Raw genomic sequence first — 23,058 nt, forward strand, 5'->3', positions numbered from 1 at the left:
GACTAGACTTAGCCCAAGGTTTTGAAGCACAAATTCAGAAGTGCATGGCTCATTTCCATATTTATATTTACTTTAACCCAGTGAATGTATATTTTCCCCTTAAAGAAACAAACAAACAAGACAAATCCCAAAACACACTCTTCACATCCAGTTGGGAATATTCAGTAGGCTGATTTCCTGAGGGCTCCTAACTATGGAGATCTATGGAAATCACATTGTTTATACATGAATTAAATCTGGACTACTTCCTAAAGATCAAAACAGAAACAGTATAACAGAAACAGTAGAATTATCATCTCCAGAAACGCAGAGCTCTGCAGTGGTATGTATCACACCCTGGACTGTGTGTTGCAGCATGTAGGAAATGATTCCTAGACTCTTTAGGTAACACATTAGAGCCATATATGATCACACTAATCTCTACCTCCTTAGTGGGGAGAAAGACCTTTGAATCAAACACAGCCTAAAAACCTCCAGTTTCTGAACAAATACTGTATTTGGTTCTTCTAACATTAGCTGCAAATATTAATATTAGAGTAAGAATACTTTATTGCAAAGATTTCCTACTTCTAAAGTAGAAAATGCTTTTATTCCAGTAACATTACTCACAAAATATTTGCAATTTAGTCAATAACACAGAGCTGTGCTCCAACAGCATGTTTAAGTGGTTAAACTTCTACATGAGCCAAAGGATCACCAAACCTCTATATTGAAATTATTTTTGTTCATCTTGCATTGTATTTCTGGCAGACAAGGAACTGTTTATATGACTTTAGTTTGCCCTTACTTTTGTTAAGTGAATTGGTATAGGTTATATACCTATTGTGCTACCAGTTCAAGTACATAGCAAAGACATTTAATTATAACTATTAAAAATAAGCTTGTTTTGTGAGCTTATTAGATTATCTACTGCCTAGCAGAAAAGCAATTACTTTAACCACAGTTTTACCTGACTTCTGAGACAGTGGACTGCTTGTAAAATTTGGAGAAAGAAGAAGTTGTGTATACCAAGTTAATCTGAAAGACAAAGTATAAGGATTTAGCATTCTGAAAACCAGTCACACCTAGAGATGCTATATGCCTAGGCTTTTCTAGGAACAGCCTGTTTCCCACCAAGATTACGGAAAATTCACACTTCCAGACATACATCAGCCAAGCCAGGCAGAATAGGAGATGAACAGACCAGCTCTTCAATGCATCTGTAACAAAAGCAGTATTCTCAGGAAACATCAAATCTTCTGCCCATGGCCAGCTGGTATATACAATAATGCTCTTACCGTATAAATGAATTTTGACAACAGTTGCACATCCTTCACCCAGAAAATCCCAAACACAGAGGGCGTCCCTATCTTGGCGCTAAAAGTTAAGGCCAAACTTCAAAAAATGCTCACACACTCACAACAATTTTTTTGGTGTTGTTACTAAGGTGCAGTGAACATCACATACCAGAGCTTTTCCCACAGAATCAAAGAAAGACTGAGATAGGAGAGGGCCTCTGGAGAGCATCTAGTCCAACCCCACTGCTCAAAGCAGGGTTGACTACACCACGTTGCTTGGGGCCATTTCCACCTTCAAGAATGGAGACTCCACACCTTGCCTAGATGAGAATCCTAGTGCTTGGTTTCCCTCACAGCTGAGGAATTATTTTTTAATGTGTCCATTGAATTTTTTGCACTTTGATTCCTTTGTGTCTATTTTCTTCATCAACAGCTTAGTATTAATGTATTTCTTTCCAATACACACAGTGTAGAACGTGAAGAAACAAAATCTCTGCCTGTTCCCTGCTGAAGGACTGCCTTTGGGCAAACCAAGCTCCTCATTCCCCCTGTTGCTGGACTGTGGTAATACTGGTGTGACAGTAACCTTCCTCTCCCCATCACGTTCAAAGCCACAAGGTGGCATGTACCTCAAGCTGTTCGGACCTAACTCTGCTGCTTTGTGATTAAAACTAACATGCAAAGGACTATGACACAGAATATTGCAAAGGCTGTAAAATTCACATCCATATTAATCCCTAACTTTCATAATTTGAAACAGGAAGTTTAAACAATAATTTTACGGGCCTAAATAAAGTGGGTGGAGCTCAATCTTGCTCTGGATTAAGTACAAAGGATTTGATGTATTACTGTTACTATCAAATGGAAAGAACCTATCTTGAGAAGTTTTTCTACCACCACTTGGGGTCTCTGGGCCAGTAGCTAGTAACAAAAGGGTTTTGAGGAGAACAAACAAAATCCCAAATTCCCCACTTCCTTATTAACAATTTTAGTCAACAGTTAAGATTGCCAGTTTCAGCAATGCAAAATCCATTGATGAGTTCAGGCAAAGTTCACAGATAAAAAATAAATTCCAAGTAATGTTCAAGTAGGAGGTGGTGACACTGGCAGCTCAACACCTTCTCTCTGTTGTCTCTCTCCACTATGTATGACATGGGCAGGATGCTCTGAGACAAGAGCGAGACACAGGGAATAGAGGACATTAGAGCTGCTCCGTGGAGAGCAGGGAAAGGTGATGCCCTGCAGTGGTTATCTGAAAGAACTTCAGTGATTAATATGCAGGACTTTGAAAGAGCTGGAAAACAGGAACATTAGTTCACATTATAAGGTGACAAAAACTTAGTGATTATTGAAAAATTTCTTGGTTGCATATAACATTTTCTTTTCTTTTGGTTTTTTTTAGCAGTTTTCATACAGCCGCTTGAATCCTTATGTGGACAGCATTGCAGTTCCTGGCAAAAATGTATTTTTGCTCCCTACACCAAATGTCTTTAAAGTCAAATTCCCTTTCAAGCAAGATTGCCGCCCCCTCCCACCACTGCTCCAGAGTTCTATTTTTGCTTTGACTGATGCAAGGTGTTTGGGAAGTTTAATGGTCTTTAGAATACCTAGTACCAGAAGGAAATGTAAACTTCATTCTGAAATATGTTTGTGATCCCTAGGGTATAGATGCTTTAAGGCAGAAGATACCAATGTAAATGCAAAAGATTTCAAGATTTCACCTGTTCGATGTTTCCAAGGTGGCAATTGAGTTTAAGGACTTTTGTAGAATTTTAGTCACAGATCATAATTTATGGGTGAAAGTATGTAAATTTTTAAGTCAACTGTAAAAACCAGATCCATTCAAAACTGTTTGTGATTAACAAGTTGAAAACAGTCAGTTCCTTCATACCTCCAGACACCAATGCTTGCACACGATCCTCCGAGGGGGAAGGGGTAAAAATACACCACAGCAGCCTCAATGGCCTCTAAACATCACTTGTCCACAACTCTGACCTTTTTTTGCTAACCAAGCAGCCCACCCATCTTACCACATGCTGCACAGTCTGTGCCATAGAGAGGAATTCCTTTGACTCTTTCTGCCTATATTCTGGAAGAAACTCTATGTTGGCAACACGAAACAGTCCAACAAAATACAATGCATCTTTGTCTTCTGCCTGAACTGCAAGAAACAAAGAAGATAGTTAGCCTTTTTTTAATAACAATTAAGGTTTTTTATTAAATTCTAAACAAAATTAATCTATTTGGCCTAATCAACTTTGTAGTTTGAAACAACTACCCAGAGAACACTACACTTTTATAGCGAAACTGTTCTAGATGTTTACCAAATTATGGTTAATTGAGCTCCTGTTACCTACACACAAGATAAGATACCACCATACAAACAAGGCAGCATAAATTAAGGCAAAATCAACATCCAGATTCTGGAGCATCCCTAAGGTATCTTAGGCAGTATTAGCATCAGGGGCCTAAAGAGGAAAACATAGCTTTTAATGCTTAATTACACACATATTTATTTTACTCCCCTTTTACTTCCTTAAATCTATTCTGAAAAATAATGTACTTACCTGAACATCAGAAGGCCAGGAAACATAGTGGAAGGCAAAATTTCTGAGGAATCAAGCTCATAGAAACCTGTCAGGTCTGTGCAAATCAGATTGCACATTAAAATGTTTTTCATACCTCTGAAATAAAGTCACGCTCGCTAAAGCCAGTTTTCCTAATTACTTGTTAGGTCTTAGCAAAGACAAAAGCTTTTCAGACTTTTTAAAAATTTCCATGTCTACTTTAGAAACAGCCTTCAGGACAACTGAGATCCTAAAGTCATCTGAAAGTACTACTGTCAATAATGATATATGGAGTTGCATGAACTTTCAGCAACTCACCAATGAAGAGCCACAGTAATGTCCAGGTTACAACTCCTAAAATGAATAGAATGAGGGTAAAAAGAATTAATTTGTTTTGAAAATTCCATAGCAACTTATCTTTTTTCTTCAATTTCTCATGCTTTTTCCTTGCCAGAATCCTCTTTGCCAACTTGTCTTCTGCAGAAACCATTTGGACTGAAATGTTGGCTGCCTAAAATAAGGTGAAAGACAACAGAAATTGTGGAATGTTTCTAGCAGGAATTGACTGATCAACAAGTCTCAACAAATTTGTTCCTCAGAGAAGATCTCCACTTCCTTCAGGCTGTGGAGCAGTGGCTATGGATAGGCTCTTCCTGAATATCTGGCTCCCTCAGAAGTTACCTCCAGTGAACAGGAGAGCACAGCAGAGGTCTTGCTGAGATGGGACCTGCACAAAATCGTCATCTGGATATCCAAATGCTTGACAATTTATTTTGAACTACAGTCTCAAATTTTCTAAGCTGGATCCAAAATATGTCCTGACCATCTCATCTAGGTACAAAAGACTACATGACCATTTCTATATTTGCAGAAGTAGTTTCCACTTCCTATAACTACAGCTTGTCTGTTCTGGAAAGCCCATTTGTACCAGCACCACCACCATGCCTCGGGCATTTTCCTCTGCAGAAGATAATCAACACATTTAAGCAGACAAAACATGTTTATCAGTTGCTGCAGGCACAGGCAAGAGCTGCCTGAAGAAGTCTCTTGCCCTTCATAAACTTCTGTCTTTAGGGTATCTCCTGTCACAGTCAAATGGTTTGTTGTGAGATCAGCTAGAGGTTCAATCACATTTGTCAAGTCAATTCATTGTCTTATCTCTTCAGAGTTTAGCTGGCAAGTTCCTGGACCACTCAGAGTATTACTGACCACATGTACTAGATATGAATACTGTTTTAGCTGTTATACCCAGCTGCACCAGAATAAAATGACAAGAAAAAAAACAAGAACCCCCACAACAAAACCCGAACAAACCAAAACCCATCACTCATTTCCTCCTTTCATAAAAGCTATAGCATAAGTTAGATAACATTGCTATATAAAAAAGGAGCATTCAGGAAAAATACTCTACAAAGATGTTGATGCCAGTGAGAGGGAAGCTCTCAAGGAGTGGCTTTAGGAAGCTGTGGGTTGTCCATGACTGGAGGTGTTGACAAATACCAGTCAGCAATCAGCAGCAAGGGTTTTAGTGCGCAGTCTTTTATGAAGCACAAAACAGTCTTAGACAAAATGACATGGCTCAGGAGCTCATATATATGAGGATTAAATTGAACTTCATCAAGATGAAGACTAAAACAAATAAGTTTTTTTTCCCTTGGTTTTGAAACAACTAGAGTAATTTCAACAGCATCTTCAAAGAAGGTCTCCCTTGCCTCACAGCTGAATTTATGCCACTCAGAGGCCTCTCTAAGTGGTACATCATTTCTAAGCACTGCAAATCAAAAAGCTCTGACAATGACCAGGGATAACTGGTCTATGATTTTCTCAAGATGCTGACAGCCTCACTCTGAGGGACAAACTGCTGTCCTATCACCTATCCCCTTCTGTGCCCACCCTAAGGAATTCACACTCAAAATAGAAGAGACACACTAAACAAACAGAGCCCCTGACTTGGGGAGATCTAGCTGTTCCCTGTGCTCGATAGGCTCTGCAGAGATATAGCAGGTGAATGATGAGGAGAAAGTGTGCAACAAGATGCTCACCTATTTGCCAGCATTGCATTGTTTGAAGCATCTCAGAAAGGTACCCTGCAAAGAGTGTGCGATCTGTTGTAGACTAAAATGTGTGGGCACAACAGTAATTTTTCATCCACACTAATTATATTACACTTGATGAGAAAGAAGACCATGAAAGTCAGGAAGCAACCAGCTGAGAATTTCACTCTTGAGTTTTCAGTGTGGGATGCCAAGTTTAATACAGTGGCTACAAAAGCTCTGTGTTGATGCATTTGACACACAGGAAATTCCAAGCACAACTGCCAGCCATTTGTTAAAGGGGTGTTGTGAAATCACCTACAAGAAGTGCTTCTTTCCTTTTGCTCAACAGCAGGAGATGCCCATCTGTGTTTTGGGCCAATCAGGATATGAGAGACTTTGATTATCCAGAGTGATTCCAGGGGAAGATCACAGAGGTAGGGAGCTGGAGGATATGATGTGCAGCAAAAAGCTGAGAGCCCTAGGGTTGTTCAGCAGGACACAAGAAGGCAAAGACAGTGTGAGTAAATCTAATTCTAGATTTCCATATCTAAAGTGGGCTATGGAGAAGACAGAGCCACAGATTCCTCACAGGTGCACAGTGAAGAGAGAGCCACAACAGCCACACACAGCAGCAGGGGACATTCCAGCTGCACTGTGGGAGGGGGAAGAATGTATTTCATCACAAAGGCCATGCACCTGGGCCATGCCCAGAGAGGTCAGGGAACCCCCACACCTGGAGTTATTCAAACCTCAAGGATCAATGTTTCAAGAAATCTGTTCATATTTTGATGTTAGCCCTGTTCTTAAAAAAAAATAAAATTAAAAACCTGTAGAAGTCTTCCCAACACTGATATGTTTCTCTGATATTATGCACTAGTAATACTATCAAGAAGAGACCTCTGTGTATCCTCAGAGGAAGCATAAGAAACATCCCCACAAATATCCTGCTGGTCCCATAGTCAAATGCAACAGATAGCAATCTTTGTTCACAGAGTGGAAGATGTTCTAAAAGGAGAAGAAAACATAGTAATAATTAATAACAAGTAGAGTTAAAAGACTAAGCATGACCCTCTACAATTTCCTCAAACAAAATCTTTAAACACAATTGGAACATTTCCAATTCATGTCTTCTATCTAGGTAATGAACTGCACTTGTTTTGTGTGCTCTTCACTTGATTTACCCATCTTCTGTATTTTTTACAAACTTTATTGAGTCTTTTTAAGGATGAAAATGAATGTTTGTTTGTTTAAAGCTCTGGATTGTCACAAAGTTCCTTTATACTCTTAGGTGTTCAGTAGGCCAGCCTGAGCCAGTTCAATGAATGCTGAGTTCTGACATCTGAAATTTTGGTCACTTTCATCAAGATTCCCACAATAATATTTTATATTAATGTTTTCCCATGTAAATCCTTTTTGTGGCTCCAGACCTAAACAGACAGATTTATTATTAAAAACTAAATCCTGTCAAGTATTGTTAAAAATTGCTCAAAATTGACATCACTGGATATATCAGTTGAAACAACTGATGTCTTCATTGCATCTACTGTAATCCTCAACTTATTTTTTTAAGCAATTAATGTATCAATCTTTCCATGACAAAGTTCTCTGTTATGTGAGATTCATAGGAATATTGAATGCTGTGTGTTACATTAGCAATATTTCCATAGGTTTTATTAATTTACCATATACATTTTATAGTAAGGAAAGTGACAGCAAAGTTAAGCTGCCCCCTTCCCTCAGTAAGGACCATAATTCTCAATCCAGCTTTCCTTATTGCAACTTAGTTCTTGTATTCTAGAACTGGTTTCCAGCTAACATTGCAATTTGACTATCACCATACACTAAATTATTTAATTACATCTTTGTCATGAGTTAGCACTCATACAACAATCCCCTTCTCTATCTTCTCTGGGAAAAGCAAAACACTTTGCCTCTTTAATGTTGCCTTTCCTGCCTAGAAGTTAACGTTTTAGGAAAAACATGCTGCATGACACCAATAGAAGCTTTTATGTTGTCACACTGACATGTCCATTACTTCAATTGTCTGAAAATATATAATATTAGCAATCCAGGGATAAACACATATTGACATTTTCAGACTGAGCTATAAACCAGAAAATTATACCAAATCTAACCATCATATTAAGTTTAATACTTGAGAATTAGATCACAAGACATCTAATAATGTCAAGAAGTATAGAAAATCAAGAATGTTTAAGTCACCTACTTACATTTACTTCATCTTCAGGTTTAGCTGTTGGGGGATCATTTTTTTCAGCCATTTCAGCAGAATTAATTTTATGACTTCTCCAAGCTGAGAAAGAGCCTTGTACCTTTTCTGAGGCACCCCTTCTGCTTGTGAAGCTGAAGACAGCTAATTGCAATGTCCAGGACTAAAAGAGGCATCAATTTACTTCAATGAATATCCAATTGTAATCTCATCTGCCCTACTGCACCTTTGCAAATGTTAGAAGACTGCTATTGTGTAACTTCAGACTACAAATTCAGACTGGATAAAATAGGCTTTTCATGGTCTTTATAAAGCTGAAATATTAAAATACAAAACTGCAGTGCTAAAATCTATACATCACTGAGCCTCATGGGTCCTTCCCAATTCAGCATATTCTATGATTCTGTGAAAATGTCACAACATTACTTACATGAACATGAAAAGCGGCAAGCAAAATGTAAAAATGAGAGCAAAACATGTTAATATAAGGAAAAGAAATGTAAGCACCCTAAGTAAGAGAGTTGAAAATCGCAGATAACAACAGCAAATCAAGATGAGCATTTGCACTATCTTCTAAAATTTTTTAATGTACACTGTTAAACAGTCAAATTTGGTTCTTTAATTATAACTGAAAAATGAACTGCTCTGGGCAACTTACTTCATATTGTTAAAATAGATCAGGCTTCAAACTGAGAATCCTTTTTGTAATCAGATGCAGGAAGTCACTTGTATTATAACAGTTCCATCCTATTTTCTTTGTTAATTAAATATTTATAGAGGATGTAAACCAGTACTTTCCTCAATGGATGCTAAGTATAGAGCTATCTTTCCATTTAAGTGATTAACAATCTCAATGCCTTCCTTGAGTCAACTGCAGAAATGGTGCTGGATATACAAATATTATTCAAAAAATAACCCTTCTATTAATTTATCTTTGAAGATATAAAGCAGAAATGGTGCTGGAGAGATACAAATGTTATTCAAAAAATAACCCTTCTATTAATTTATCTTTGAAGATACCTAGACTAGTGTGTATAAAAAAAAAAAAAAGAAAAAAGCACTACAATAGAGGTATAGAACAGAAAAGATGTAGTAGTTAAGCTCTAGGCTGTATTAAAGCTTAGCAGCATAGGAAAGTCTATCCATGTTCTCCCTATTACTATGTTTAATTGCTTCAAAGTCCCTATTTTTCTAACTTGTTTTTGTTGTTGTTGTTTTTGTTTTTATTAAATTATGCTTAACTTTTAAGGATTACTCTGGTCTCTTAAAGTGTTCATGTAACTCCCCAAAGTCTCCCATTGCCCCGTGCACAGGGAGTTACTATGCTGTAAGTGCTATTTCAGAAGCTAGTCCATAGATTGAAAGAGCATTAACAGGTAAGTCCCCATCCCCCTGCACTACATGGGGTTTGGGGTGTGAAAGGGTGTGGGTAAGCAGAAGAGCAGCAAGCAAAGAAGTGGGCCTGGGAAAGCAGGGAGGAACAATGTTGTTTCAATGTTTGCCTTCAAGTTTCCCACTACCCACATCAATACTTCAATTTCCATTTGAATTTGCAAAAAATTAAGTAAATTTTCCCCAAACTGAATTTACTTTGCCTGTGACAGTATTTGACAAATAATCTCCCTGTCTTCATGAGAAAACATTTTCCCTCCTTCCTGTTCGTCCCATTTTCTCCCCTGATCCTGCTGAGGAGAGGAGGTAGGGGCTGAGCAGCTGGGTGGGAGTCTCGCTGATAGCCATGGCTAAACCATGACATTGTTGCATTACCTAGTACATACTTTCACCTCCTCTCCTTTTAAAAAGCACGGGTTTGCGTTTTGTTCATGATATCTTTACTTTGAAACAGAATGCACTCAATATAAAGAGAATGACAAACTGAAATGAAACATGAAACACATTAGGAATAAAACCATCTTACAAAAGTGAGCACTGTTGTTTGCTTCTGTTTAATTAATTGCATATTCCTTATTTTTAAAAAAGTCTAAAGATTTAAAAAATTCAAACTTCTCAGATCATTCACACACTGACCAAAACACTTGGTTTTACTCACATCATTCTCACTCAGGGGAGTAACTTCCTCATGCACATCAGTTTGGCAGCCTGACTTTCTTTTTCCCATTTCATCAAGACCCTCACACAACCAGGGCATCTTGTGAGTCTAATCTGTGACCTCCATAATGGGAAAAAAAAAAAAAAAAAGATAGTGAAGAAAAGATAATTGTATCTTTGGTGCATCCTCCCCTACACACACAGACACCCTTTTCCCTTTCCACTCTGGTGGGCAATGTGGTTTGTCCTAGGATGAAAACACCAGACGGTATTTGCAGGAGGAAGTCTGGATGCTCATGTAATGAATGCATTCCCGAGATGGGAGAGCTGTGATGTTGGGATTGACATTGGTGCACGCTGGCTTGCAAAAGGGTATATAAAATGCCACTGGAGACCAGGCAATCTGGGCAAACTCATGTCACACACAGACACAGAATCACTAGATTGGAAGAGATCTTCAAGATCATTGAGCCCAACCCATGCCCTAACACCTCAACTAAGCCATGCCACTGAGTGCCACATCCACTCTTTTTTTAAACACATCCAGGGATGGTGACTCCACCACCTCCCTGAGCAGACCATTCCAGTACTTTATCGCTCTTTCCATAAAAAACTTTTTCCTAATATCCAGCCTGTATTTCCCTTGGCACAGCTTAGGACTGTGTCCTTTCGTTCTGTCAGTTGTTGCCTGGAGAGGCAGACCAGCCCCCACCTGGCTACAGCCCCCTTTCAGGAAGTTGTAGAGAGTGATAAGGTCACCTCTGAGTCTCCTTTTCTCCAGGCTAAACAACCCCAGCTCCCTCAATCATTCCTCACAGGGCTTGTGTTCTGAGCCCCTCAACAGCCTTGTTGCCTCCTCTGGATGTGCTCAAGTGTCTCAACGTCCTTCCCAAACTGAGGGGCTCAGAACTGGACACAGCACTCAAGGTGTGGCTTCACCAGTGCCGAGTTCAGGTGAAGAATGTCCTCCCTGCTCCTGCTGGCCACACTGTTCCTGATCCAGGCCAGGATGCCTTTGGCCTTCTTGGCCGGCAGGGCACACTGCTGGCTCATGTTCATGTTCACCAGTACCCCCAGGTCCCTTTCTGCCTGGGCACTGTCCAGCCACTCTGTCCCCAGCCTGTAGGGTTGCAGGGGGTTGTTGTGGCCAAAATGCAGGACTCGGCACTTGGACTTACTAAACTTCATCCTATTGGACTTTGCCCATCCATCCAGACATTCCAAGTCTTTCTGCAGAGCCCTCCTACCTTCCAACAGATTGCACATGCTCCCAGCTTAGTGTCATCTGCAAATCTACTAATGAAAGGCTCAACACCCTCATCCATGTCGTCAATAAATATATTGAACAGAATGGTTATAGAACAGGCTGACTGGTCTATTACCAGGATCCTCCTTCCCACCCTTTTTGTGAATGGACATCAGACTGGCCAGCTTCCAGTCATCTGGAGCCTCACAAGTGAGCCAGGACTGTTGCTAAATGATGTAGAGTGGTGATGGTTCGCAAGCTCATCTGCCAGCTCCCTTATCACCCTGGGATGGATCCCATCTGGGCCTATAGATTTATGAACATCCAAGTTTCTCAGCAGTTCTCTGACTGCCTCCTCCTGGGTAACAGAGGGACCATTCTGCTCCCTGATACCATCTACCAACCCAAAAGGATGGTTATCCTGAGGGCAAGCTGTCCTGAAGCTGCCAGCACTTCAGGGTAGATTCCTTTAACAGGGAAGACAGGAAACACTCACTTTTGGATGAGTGACTAAAAGTGCTTATATCCTAATAAATACAGAGATGCAATCTTGAATTAGCTTTCTTGCTTTATAATTGAGAATTCTGCAAGGCCAAAGACTGTAAACTTACACATTTCTAGACAAAGCTCCTTATTTATAACCCTTTAGATACTATAATCCCTTGTAATAGATCATAAAACATTTTATTTATATGCTTCATTGGCAATATTTATATACTGTACTAGCAATGAATCTAATCACGATCATGCACACATTGATTGTGTCCTCCTTCTTATTTATAACCCTTTATATACTATAATCCATTGTAATAGATCATAAAACTTTTATTTATATGCTTCATTGGCAATATTTATATACTGTACTAGCAATGAATCTAATCACGATCATGCACACATTGATTGTGTCCTGCTTCTCATACCTGGCTGAGAACAGTCCCTCAACTTCTCTGCTACACCCCCCAGCCCACTGAGTCCCTGATTAAGGGAAAGGTTACGGAGCATCCACACAACAGCCTCAAGCCACAGCAGAGATGTTGTCTCTATTACACAGATGTATCCTGGAGGAAGCTGGGATACCAGCAATTTGGCCTTCTAGGACAAAAAGCTTGTCTTATGCTGCACATTGTGCTGGGGAGAGGTAGGGTTCATCTCACCTCTCTTAGACTGTCTACAAGTTAGGCATGTGAATCCAAGTTTGTTTTCTAGTCTGAATCTATACATGATGGTAACAAAGAAAATGAATCACACTTTCACTACTGAGTACAGACAGAAAAGAGGCAATTATCTTACCAAACCCATCTCCTACAAAATGATCTCTGTGTAAATGAAATGTTTCCTATCTGACCAAAGCTGCCTTCTTGCACCTTTAACTGACGGGAGCCCAGATCCAGCCTGACAGCATCAGTCCACTAACACAGCAGGGAGCTCCACAGATCTTCTAACCTCAGCATGACATTTTTTCCAAATTATACATCTGAAGTGACAGAGTTTGCTTGAATTGCAGGATCTTCCATTGCTTACCAGAAATGTCTAACAAGCTGCATGAAATCATGGAGGAAAGTCCCTGCACAAAGCAAAGTTAATTCTACTACAACCTGGCTTTATTACCTATAAGAATTCTCTTGCATACTGCTTGTATCTGTTTTTCTTTAATCAAAACTCAGGTAAAGCACAGATTTTAATATGTCTGTAAAAAGTAAACAAGAGTTTAAGAGGCAATTTATAACAACCTTTCAGGAGGCATTCATGAACATCCTTAAATTAATCAATTTTCATTGGTACACAATCACACTGTCTGATTCCATACTTTGTCACTCCAATAATGTCTTCAAATTACAGCCAAGATTACTTCCAACAGAGGAAGGGAAGGTTTTGGCTGTCCTTCCTAATAAGCCAGCTGAATTTGTTATTCAGCTTCATTTTAAACACAGAGAAAGAAAATTACCTACACCTTCAATAAGCATGTACTAATAACTACTGTGGTATTAGTAGTCTAATCTGCATACATACAGGCAAGTCATTAACATTTTGAATGCATCCCTCCCACCCTTGAAGACAGAACCATCACACAATAGATGCTATTTCAATTTTTTGAAAGCTGAAATTGTTAGCAAGAAGAACTGATGCTTTTATCAAAGTATGAAAGTAGGTGACAATTGATTACTAAATACTAAATTTTTAATAACTGTCTAGTAAGACATATTTCAGTATCAACTTTGAACCTCTTTTCCCCTCCTCCACTGAATGAGTACCATGTCGCTCATTCTCCAGGTCTTTGTCATCTAGAAATGCAACTTGGAATCACAGTGCTTGCATTTATTTTTCTTCTCCTTGACCTCTTACTCAATTTCTGATTGCTGACAATGCTTGACTATGCACTAGAGGTCTCTGATGCAACAAAACATTTTCCAACAGACAAAATCACCTTGGAAATTACAGGCAATTGAGCTGTCTTCAAGGATCCAGAAACAATACATAACTGTCACTGGCAGAGCACATCACCTGAAATGAAGCAGCTGACCATCTTGCATAGCAGCGCTAATAGAGCTATTTCATCTCAACAACCGACTGAGAACAGCTTAGGGATTTGCATCACATCAATTTGTATTAAATTTAAAACGCTAAGTGAACACATCTTTTGGACACAACATCCATTCATCAGTCTGTGCCATTTTAAGGACAGCAAGCCCTGCTATTTCATCAGTTAATGGTCTTGCACTATTCAATGCTCATTGGTGCCACTAGCTAATTTTACTCTCCATTTCTGCCTTGCTTATATGAAATTGCTATGTGTAGCAGGGCAAATAACAAGTCAAGGAATACTAACACAGCATACATGGAGTAATACTGCTAGATTAAATGTGACTTATTAGGACAATCACAGTGGTATGAAACCTGCTGTGTTTCAAATAAAAGAAATACTACAAAAAACACAGTTTCTGCAATAATGAGGTCGACCCAGCTGAAGTAGCACTGAAAGCAATGGTAACAGCCTCTACAGAGGCCATGTTAGGGAAGCTCTTCAGCCAAGCAAAAGTCACATTTGTAGCTTTTCAGGTGATTTCTTGATGTGCAAACTTCCATGTTTCAGAATGCTCAGTGACATGTGCTTGGATAGGTCAGGCCTGAGCAGGGTCTGACAAGCCAAGTTAAAGCACTTTTACTGGTGAAAGTCTCTGTGCCTGTCCCTGCAAATCCCACTTCAGTTGATGACCGGCCCTTAATTGGTTAAAAGTGAACAAAGATAAGATTTACAAGGTCATGGCTTCAGCTTGTAGGCAGTGCTGTACAACAGCACTGGTCCGTGAGGGTAAGACCTTCCGAAATTTTTATGGTTAATGGATACCCTGTTCTCTATCACCAAACCCTGTGTGCTACATGGAAAGCAAAGAGGAAAACATCCTTCTCTCACCTTCTTGGCAGTCATATCTGTTGACACAACAGATGCCAGCTGATGTGAGTCTAATATTTAGTGCAAGCAAACCACAAACATCTTACTCATGCTCATCTCCCCAGGAAACCCAAAGCCCTATATCAGCCTAGCCTTAGTGTTTGCCACAAAAAATGCCCCTACCATATGCTAATGTAATCTACTTGTTCTGCCTTTCCACAGTTGCATTTTCCTTGCAATTACGCAGAGAAGATCTGGGATACCCTGATAGAAGACCAGCACTGGAAGTTTAACTCCTTGTCTTCCCTCCTCTTTCTTTCAAAAACCTACCAATGCCATTTCCTTTCACGTTTTAATTATTTCTATAACTCTGATCACTTTCCAAGTAGAAGGATAGACCAAAAAAGCCTGGGGGGGAAAACACCAACAAATCAAACCAAAACCCAACCCCTAGATGTTTTTCTGCTTTATTACTTTTACCTAAAAGTCTTCAGCGGGGCACTGATGCCACCTGTGATACTTTCATTTCTACGCAATCAGTCCTTCCATTTTATCAAACAGGCAGGGAGAATATGGCAAGCACATACAACTTCAAACTGTTAAGGAGCAATACAGATTTTTTCTTTCTTTTCAAAGCAAGTAACTCAAATTAATCTACTAATAAATAGATTATTTGCACTTTCAACTATTAAACAAACTATTTTACTGAGTTTGGTGAGTTTGGGTTTTCAGTTTCTTTGATCAGGAGTTATGGGGCAGCTCGACATTTCATCCCTAGAAGTGACTGACACTGCTGTTGTCATCCCTCACCCACTAAAGATTTTGATAAGCAGAGTGCCCAGAAGCGCTAAAGAGATTAATTCAAGAACTGAAAAACCTCCTTGACAGGGAAGGGCACCAGGAAGTTAATCCGTGTAATTTGACAAAGAAAATTTTACACAAAAGTATTTTTAGTATTTGAATAACATAGCTCTGCTATTCCAAGATAACCAGATTTTCTCTTGTAAGTTTTCAGAATAAAAACCATGTGGAAGCATAGACAAGCCTGTCAAGATGAACTACTCGTGAGGGCTGTTAACCATGAATATAACTGACCAAGATTTGCACTGGGTCCAATTAACCAAACTGCCCTGTTGAAATTTTATTATTTTTTCCAGAGATGCTCTTGATGTTCTGCCTAGGTCGCTGCAGTCTTCTCTGACCTTGACATCTTTGTGTACTAGCAGGCAATTTCTTTATCTTAGCTGCAGGGATGGTAATCTTCATTAGGGGTGGATCATCAGCTGAATACCTGCTCCTGCTCTTGGGCTGAGTGCTGGGAAATAACAGACAGAAATTAAGAGGATCCAGACTGATGGAAACAAATGAAAAAAATGAATATAAAACTTGTTACTGTGATCTACGCAAGCTGCTTTCCCCCACCCCTTGCCTGCTTCTACATTCTGCATTGCAGAGATTGCTGTTGGTATGTTAGTTAGAGAAGCAGGACTTCAGGGGTTGGATATGGGCATGTTCTGCATACGGCAACATCCTTAGACATTCACTGCCCTGCGAAGAAATTGTCAGAACTAAGGAACTATAAACAGGAGGGAGCTACAGCCCTGTCTGCTTCATTTAATCACTTGAAAAAAAGTTAAATCTTGGTGTAGTTTGAACTAGAGCTGAAGAGATTTGGTTTTGGTTTTATGTTTTGTGTCTGCCATATGGAAGATCAGCAGAGAGAAATACCATTTCCAGCTGCTGTGTCTCCATACAGCCTCAACACAAAGAGCTTGTGAGCCTTTCTTCAGCACCATCATGTTATCCAGCTCCACCGGTCAAAATCTTACAGTAACCCCCTTGAGCCAGCTTTTTGGACAAAAGTTTTACCTGGATTTAAATACTGTATTCTCTCATAAGCAGGTCCTATCCCATATTCTTTCAAGAAGCTTCAACTCTCCCAATGTTAGAGCAAATCACCTTGTGAAAGGTAAAATGAAGCTAATCAAGAACATTGGGGGAATCAGTCTTATCAACAATTTGCCAAATCAGGCAAGCAACCTGAGATTTGTTTAAGGCTCAGGTGGCTATCACAGCTGATCACACATGTACAAGCACAGTGCCCAGTGAGGGCAGCTGCTCACACAAGCTGCACCAGCCTACTGCAGTGAAATTTCAGCAGCCTTTGTTATCTGGAAAGCATGGGATAAGATCCCCACACTAAATCCTTTGTGTACAGTAATGTCAGAACCTGCAAAGACTGCACTTCCTGCATGTAACACAGTAGTGCTAAATGTCTGTGTCTCTTGACCTTCAGACACAGGAAGCTCCCTATATTCACTTCTATGTTGGCTACCTACCTACATTTTGCCTGTCCAGAATTGTAGTGGATTTATTTTAATAGGCCAGATAGATTCCTTATGGTGTTTTGATGAGTCAAAAGCAGCAGAGAGCTAACTTAGGATCATCTGAAATGCTGGCAGAGCCACTTTTTTTACTGCCGTGGCCACAAAACAGTATAAATAAGAAAAAAACTGCCTACACTTCTGTAAGGACAGCCAGGACCTCTCCTCACACAGCTCAGAATTTTATGCATCCTCACGTTGTCTCCACTCTTAGTTTTGCTAGTGACATGCAGAGCTGTCAATATTTCTCCTCCAGAGTATTCATTAAACACGGAACCATCACATGGTTGGGATCCTGTTCAAGACATCAAATCTTGGAGCTTGCCTCAGCCTCATAATTTCTCAAACTTCTTTCTCATAATAGTTTAAAGAATATATTTAACTCCAATTTCCCTTTGGGGGTGGATGCGGGGAGGTGAAGACATGACACATAGTTGTATGTACATGATTTCAAATTGGTTATAGATATTGTATTTTTCAATGGGTCTTCATAATACCCTGCATTTTCAGTGCAGCCCACCTCATGATGATTATAAAGAACTCCCAGACACAATCATAAGTCTGAGAAGTGCTTTGCATTTGTACTGAATCCTAAGGGAGGAAACATGATTCATTCTGTAAAACACCGAGCACATGGCAATAGCGATATCCTCAATCCCAAAGGACAAAGTGTAGTTAGAAGCACCCAGGTCATAAGTGATGTTTTTACAGAATTATTTTTAGAGTTAGTTTTCCTCATTCCAAGGAGCAAAACAGTGTTCTTAAAAATAAAATTTTAAATAAAATGTTATTTTAGAGGTCCTGGTCACCTTTTGATGGATAGACACTCATCTGTATTGGAATAAAACCACTTTAGTCAGAGCACTGTCTTTTATTTCTTTGGTTTTCGAGTAGCTCCTGCTAGACACAGGAACATTTTTTCCAGCACAGCAGCTCTGCCTGCACAGAGGGGAGGATCTGGAGACAGAACGTGCATTTTGCTGTGCATTCAGTCTTATTTTAAGACAGCCAAGTAAACAAGCAAACACCAGTTCTTTTTAAGCAATGTACATTACCGGTCTCTGCTATGAACAACTTCCCAGTAATGTGAACAAAGATCTGCCTTCCCTTGTTCCCAGCCAAGCTGACAGGACTTGCACCTTCACTTGCTATATATAGGTTTAAATTAGAAGTATTAATTGAGCCTATACAAACATTGACCAAAGGAACAATTAAAATTTGAGGCCTCTGGTGACCTTTAATGACAGAAGGGGTGGTATTGATGACATTAAATATGAGTGTTTTTTGTTTCCATTTGTAGAGGTCATTCATCTCCCTCTTCTCCCAAATGAGGGAGATACTCCTTTTTTTCTAAAGGAATAGCTGGTTACCCTTCACTGTAGTCTTTTGTTCCCAAGAATTTTATTCTGTCTATATTTTCCTGTGCTTTATGGGTTATATCTTCCTGTATTTCATTGGTTATTTCAAGTCTGCTCACAGGAAAGACAGCTTTAAAACCATTTATTCTTCCAATTATTTCTTTCTAATTTGCATTTTTTCCCTAAAGACCTACCACATATATAACACAGGAAAGTTAGCAGCAGGTAGGAAGTGTTTGCATTTAGTTTTTATTTGCTATCAGACTGTATCTGCTCCCCTTTTCAGAGTTAAGCAAGGTGCCCAGAAGTAGGAAGAAAACCAATAGCAACAAAAAAACCCTCACTGCCCATTAGAGGGTGTTATATTCCTCAGCCCCAGCTAAGGCAGCCATGACCACTGCAGTTCAGTTCCCTGCAGGCTTTGCTGACCACACAGCACTCTGTAAGGGCTCACATCTCACCACCATGACATAGCAAGCAAACAAATAAATCCAGCTGTTTCCATCCCACGTCTTCTCATACTCTAAAAATATCACTGAAAGGTTTTGAAGTTTAAAGCACGCCAACTGTTCTCTGCTGGCCTTGATCACATGTGTAATACCTACAATACAATTAAACTATCATTTTACAGTTGTTCTCCTAAACACAAAGCTAAAATGTCCCTTTCATTTCAACATCACTATAAAGAATGTAACAGTTTCTGAAATTCATTGTGTTCAAAACTAAAGATTCATTCTAGATATAAATTAAGGTTTATGATTCATCCCATTATAGCTAGTACAGAGCCTCTTAAAGGAAGAAGACAATGTTCAGAACTAAAACCTCCTTCCTTTATCCCTCATGCTTTTGTAAGAGCCAGCATTTACACTTAGCTAAAGGGCAAGAGCATCACTGCTCCTGCAGTTAAGTGCTCCCTGGGCCCATTTATCTCCAGCTAATAATCCAATTTGCCTGGATATACTTGACTCCAGTAGAAGTGCAATTCACAGAGCAACTACAGAAGGTAATTCTCAAGGGACTCATCAGATTACTCAGAGACAGGCATTTTAAATAAAGAACATATCCTGCCAGAGTGAGGTACATTCATGCAGCCTGCTTCAGTGACATGGCAGTACTATGGCTTGCTTTATTTCACAACTCCCACTTAAAAAAACAAGCAGCACAAAAACTGTTTAATAATGCATGGATTCATTTTACAGAGTGCAGAAGCTGTAAACAGTAATTTTGGTTTTGATTCTCATCCTACACCAAATATAAAGAAAGTGAAAAAGACAGATGTAATAAAAAAATAAGAAAAATAGCCACTTACTGTAAAAGCATAACTCTCTTTTTTCTACTTACTTTAATTCAATGGAATACAGGTGTCTCACATCCAAAAAACACAGAAATGTACCACAATAATCACTTTCACATAATACTTCTCTTCATATTCTTTCTTGAAAGGTCATGGAAAAGCATGACTTATTAATGCACAACCCTCTCCACTACCACCACAAAAACAAACAAACAAAAAAAATCTCTGTTCTAGTCATTGTATTTGGCACCTCATGGTCCAGTTCACATTATGGCAATGCTTCTGGGGGAAGGATTTCCATAATTAAACATGTCACAACACAAAAAGGTTTATGCTTTTAAGCAAGACCTCAAGAGCCAAGTAAATTTCTTATAAAACACAGTATGATTTTAGTGGATTTATGGAACCCCAGCAGAAATGTTTTCAAATTGCAGTAAGAAGCCCTAAAGAGAAGATCTCCAAGAAAAAAGGTAGAGAATGAAAATGAATGCATAGGAGCCTCAAGAAACAAGAAATTCCCAGTACTCAGAAGCTGCAGGACTGTTCCCTAAAACTCACAGCACTGACCTTCATGAGAGCAGGCCAGTGCTGTGAGCAGGCTGGGCTGGTGCAAGGGATCAGTGGCAGAGCCTGGCAGAGGCTCTTTGGCTGTGCCACTGCCCTGGTTAACAACAGCCCCATCAACACCCAGCAACAAACCACACTTGGTAACAAACAGCCAGGGAGGATTAGCAGCTGCTTTCTACAGTCCCAGCAGCGCCTGCCCCTGCTGAGCCTTTCTAGAGTTCCCCAGAGCAAAATCCCCCACAAAGTTCACTCCAGCTTACTCACAAGGCTGGTGTTGTTTACCTCACCTTCTCTCTGCTCAAGAAGGGCTGGACCTTCCACTGCAGGTTCTTCATGCACTCCATCTACCAAATTCACCAGGCTATAGCTCAAGCTCTTGCTTTTCAGTAGCAAAACCTTCTTCAGCTTCTATTTGCGTGGAGACCCAGCCGTAGCTTATCTTCACAGAATCATACAATCATTTAGGTTGGAAAATACCCTAATACTGAGAACTAAGTCTGACTGTTATCCATGTTCCAAAATACACTTCTGAGGTAGAAGAATCTAAGCAGTACTGCTTTGATTTAACACCATTGTCAGAGCTGTTGTGGCAGATCTGGGGAAAAGGTCTTTTTAAGAATGCCAGGAGATGATGAACATGCACAGAGTCCCTTGATCTCCCACTTGACCTTCCAAACCTGAATTACTGATTTCTCCTCCTTGAATCAACAGGTGTTCCTATTCTCCTGGAAAATTAATGTTGCCAGACCTGAATTTATGTGACTTTGCCTAAAGATGAGGAAGGGGATTTGCCCCCTTTAACCAAGAACGACACCAACAAAGAACAGGTCCAGTACTCAGCAGCCGTGGGAGTGCTGGGGCATGGCCACAGGTGCAAGCACTCCTCCAGCACATTTGAGAACGTGGTCAAAACAGTGCTTGGGTTGAGTGCTGGAAGGAGCTGGAAGCAGCAGAGTTACCCTTACATTTACATTATGTGTGGGAGGTAATACAAAGAAACTTAGAACGAAATGTTGACTCATAATGACACTAATGCAAAACCTGCTCCTAAAAACAAACCCTGTTCATTTTTGCTGGCCTTTCTGTGTCTTGACAAGAAGTGAGAGAAACAGAGCATTTATTCGATTCTCGTGCAAACAAAAAAGCTTTCATCCACCTCACATCTTTGCTGACAGGATAACAATGCATGCCCTTTCTTAAAATTCAGTTTGAAAGTACCCAGCAGCGATGCCTGAAGATTTTTGTTTTTCATATATTTTTCACATACTTGTAGTTTTGTAGACCGTTCATACATAGTTATTTAGCTTCTAGTACTTTTCCTGCCCTTTCTCTCACATTTTAGAAAAATAAGGTAACCCTGTCTAACACATTCCTAAAATTCTGTTTAGTCTTATTTTCAATAAGACAAATTCTAACAAGGACACTGTTTTGCATTAGAACTTAGAAGACATAACAAGAAAAAGGGCAAAGATGTCCCTGAAACAACACCCCAAGGGTGGGTTACTGGGGCAACTGGTCTCTTATTGGATGTATCTGCTAGATATATTAATTAATTAACCTTATAAAATTTGTAGTAAATCAATTGTGCTTGTGTGCAGAGTCATATTTGTGCACCTGACAGCTTTCATTACAGATCTGCTTTTAATATAAGCACGCTTAATATTGTTTGGAAAGTTTTTGTCCTTGATTCTAGGCAACAGCAGTCACCAGCCCGTCTCAGACATGTGCTGCTGCCAGCCCCTGAATGCCTGGGGCTGCCTGTTCCTTCCCTCTAGCACTCCCTGGCTCCTCACCAGCAAGCTGGGCCCTGCAGGTCTCAGAAAAGTCAAACTCTCTCCTGGGTTTCTGGACATCACTTCTTCTGAACCTAGACATAAGCATTGAAGCTGTCACATGGTCTGCAGAGCACTGGCTCAGTGGAGCATAAGATTTACTGCTGCCCAATAACAGAGTAACATTTTGACCTAAGTGAGCCCTTTAACAGAAATTTCATTAGGGAGAAAGGTCACCTTTCTAATATCCCCTATAAATCCAATAGTACCACAGACAAATCTATTTACATCCGAGGAATGGCATTATGACTTCACTTGAATGTCACAGTAACACACACTGTGTGGTAGTGCAAACAATGCAGGTGAAAGCAGAAGAATTTCCTTCAATGCAAGGCAGTGATTTTCCCTCTATGGCAACAGTTAATATTTTTTTTTTTTGTCCTCCTCTGCCATTTTATCTCATTGTTTTGTACTGCTCAGCCTTAGTTGTAGAACTGTGGTGGTTTTATTTTGGAGATTGATGTGGGCAGAGCAACCTCAGCAAAGTTAAAATAGATACATCAATTTTTTATGGTGTGGAGTAGTGGTTGCTTCTGAATGTTTTCCTGCTAGTGGCTTGAGCTGTCTTCTTGCCTGCCCTTTCTGCAGGAAGGCAAGCCCCACAGAAGAGGAAAATAGTTTGTTTCCTGTCAAGAGCATACTGTGCACAAAACTCATGTTGATAAAATTGTCTGTTACTCTGTCTATTTTGTGACAGCCTTAATTTATGGTGTTACAGATTGTTTCCTTTGGTAGCTCATGCATGCATTAAAATGATCAGCCTTTATGTTTCTCTTAAAGTTTATAGAAGACAAATAGCTATAGGAAGGTCTGTGTAGACAGGCTTT

The 23,058-nt window shown here is 39.7% G+C and overlaps 1 protein-coding gene across 1 annotated transcript in view; it reads right to left on the reverse strand.

Moving 5' to 3' along the window:
• TMPRSS7 (transmembrane serine protease 7) overlaps positions 1-8,322 on the reverse strand; it is a 32,626-nt gene extending 24,304 nt beyond the window's left edge. The window contains 5 exon segments of the mRNA XM_039718073.1: positions 950-1,017; positions 3,308-3,438; positions 4,163-4,355; positions 8,112-8,195; positions 8,197-8,322. Of these exon segments, the coding sequence (XP_039574007.1) occupies positions 950-1,017; positions 3,308-3,438; positions 4,163-4,355; positions 8,112-8,195; positions 8,197-8,322 (602 nt within the window).
• Between the last annotated feature and the right edge of the window lie 14,736 nt (positions 8,323-23,058).

The sequence above is a fragment of the Passer montanus genome, unplaced genomic scaffold, assembly GCF_014805655.1.
Source record: "Passer montanus isolate IOZ18808 unplaced genomic scaffold, ASM1480565v1 scaffold39, whole genome shotgun sequence".
In the NCBI taxonomy this organism is placed as follows: domain Eukaryota; kingdom Metazoa; phylum Chordata; class Aves; order Passeriformes; family Passeridae; genus Passer; species Passer montanus.